The 2500-nt window shown below is 42.6% G+C and overlaps 1 protein-coding gene across 1 annotated transcript in view; it reads left to right on the forward strand.

Annotated features, from left to right (window-relative positions):
* Positions 1-1417, forward strand: part of LOC138020188 (protocadherin-1-like) — a 25169-nt gene extending 23752 nt beyond the window's left edge. The window contains exons 14-16 of the mRNA XM_068867214.1: positions 138-340; positions 1043-1172; positions 1370-1417. Of these exons, the coding sequence (XP_068723315.1) occupies positions 138-340; positions 1043-1172; positions 1370-1417 (381 nt within the window). The remainder of the gene's footprint in view (positions 1-137; positions 341-1042; positions 1173-1369) is intronic.
* The last annotated feature ends 1083 nt before the right edge of the window (positions 1418-2500 follow it).

Raw genomic sequence — 2500 nt, forward strand, 5'->3', positions numbered from 1 at the left:
AGCTCAAAAGAAGTTATAATGAGTGCCTACGAATTCGATTGGTTGTTGATTTTTTTGTTGAAAAGGGATCTTTTTTTGCACTATGATATCGTACATATTTCCCAAACCAAAATACTTCTTGACGTGATTCTTTCCAGGTTTTTGCCTCCGACCCTGACATTGGAGCCAGTGGCGTGGTCCGTTTTAGTTTGGTCCCCGGCTCCAGCGGACATGAGAGCTATTTTAGCATTAATCACTTCAATGGCACCATTTACACAAACGCAACTTTTGATCGCGAACAGTTGGGCCTGTATACCCTAACTGTTCGAGCTACAGATCAGCCAGCCGATGGACAGGGGAGGTATTAGGCTCGTTTAAACGTCGCATTTCACATGTGCCGAATCTAATGCAAATGATAAAAATCTATTGTTTTTGTATTCTTATAGTATTATAGGATCACCTTAGAAAATGTGGAGGCTTAACCTACAAAATGGGATGGATGAAAGGGTAGAAGAGCAAACGCATGAATGAATGCACGAATGTAACGCACGTCTGCCACTTAACAACACTCTCATGATCAAATGATAATTGTAATTACTTAATTTATATATCTCTCTAGCGGCTTTCGATCCCTGGGCCAATGAAATAATTCGGATACTATGAAACACATCAAATTTGCTGAAGCATCACAATCTGCGTGAAGTGGACAAATTAGCCCTATCAGTGCGTCCGGGGAGTTACATTGGACTACCCGAATGATTCCACTAGTGGCCGGGCCAACACTCTCTTTTCAGTACGTCACCTCTCGTCACGATGCCTTCTTCCTCCCGCAACAATACGAGGGAGACTTTGCTAGACTCCTTGTCTCTCAGTTGAATTGCAGGAATCCAGCGTGAAGTCACAGCCAATGAATGTGTAGAAAACTAGAGGGTTTTATAATAATTTAATAGTGTGGGGCTAAGATCATCCTTAGTGTTTGGTGTACCGTAATGGAGGGCAAGCCTACCTCGCATGCACATTTTAAAATTCTGGACAAAGAGTTTTTCTTTCCCCTTTTTACAAGATTTGGTGAGTGTAGGGTCCAAGTCACCGTTGGAGATGATAATGACAACAGTCCAAGGTTCACCAACTTACCAAATGACACAACAGTTACCGAAGGACAATCTGCAAACACCGCCTTTTTTGCTGTCAAGGTATGTGTCCATAAAAATGGTTATGTCAAAGAGAGGAAAAGTGACATGGGTAATTGGAGTGGTTGGAGACGCGGAAAAGGACGACTTTCCTTTCAATCTTGTAATTTTTCCCTTTCTCAAATCTAGACCGAAAGATGGATCCCCTCACAAAATAAAGGTGGAAGGATCTGAAAGAACTGACTTGTTTTAATTTGTAGGCAGCTCTGGCCACAGGCAGCACAGACTCGGAGGGTAAAAAATTATAAGGATTTGTATGGGAGTCTCGATAACAAACTCAAAAAGATATTTACAAGAAGATAACCATAAGAACGGAGCTATCTAACGAAATGACCTCCACTATCCAGTCTTGCCATGTCGAATTCACAAAGTTCAGAGTGATGTCAGCAAGAGAGGTTGAACGTTTTGTGGACAAAATCGGTAAAAAATCTTGTGATCTTGACCCTATACCAGCATCTATTCTCAAGAAATGCAAATCGACTCTTCTACCCATTTTCACTAACATGGTTAACATGTCGCTCCAATCAGCATATATTCCCGCTACACTGAAGGAAGCAATGATTAAACCGAAGCTGAAGGAGGACAACCTAGATTCTGAGGATTATCCAAGTTTTAGACCTATCTCAAATCTGAAGGTTGTATCAAAGATAATTGAAAAGGCAGTATCTTGTCAATTGATTGATTACCTACGTGATAATGATCTGGAGGAATCTTTTCAGTCAGCGTATAAATGCTTTCACAGCACAGAGGCTGCTCTTTTGAAGGTGCAAAATGACATTCTCCGTGAAATAGACAATCAGAGATGCGTTGTCCTGCTGCTGTTGGACATGTCTGCAGCTTTCGACACCGTCGACCATGAGTTGCTACTGGAAAGAATGTCAAAACGCTACGGTGTGAAATGAAATGCGCTAAAATGGTTCCGATCCTATATTCAAGATCGGAAGCAGTTTGTGATGATTGATGGAATCAAATCCAAAGTGAAAGAACTCCGCTATGGTGTTCCTCAGGGATCAGTTTTAGGGCCGATCCTGTACTTGCTATACACGTCGCCCATCGGGGACATAATTAGACGGCATGAACTCAACTACCATCTCTACGCCGACGACACTCAGCTATACCTCTCATTGAAGCCCACTCCCGCTGGACAAGCCGGTTCCATAGCTAAGATAGGAGCGTGTGTTTCCGAAATCGACTCGTGGATGGTAAGCAATAAGCTTAAACTGAACAGAGGAAAAACGGAGTTACTGGTCCTAAGCGCACGACACCGCCCACCCCCATCAATAGAATACATCGATGTGTCTGGTGAACGGATCAAGCAATCCCCTTCTGCA

This window comes from Montipora capricornis, chromosome 10 (assembly GCF_036669925.1).
Source record: "Montipora capricornis isolate CH-2021 chromosome 10, ASM3666992v2, whole genome shotgun sequence".
Classification (NCBI taxonomy): domain Eukaryota; kingdom Metazoa; phylum Cnidaria; class Anthozoa; order Scleractinia; family Acroporidae; genus Montipora; species Montipora capricornis.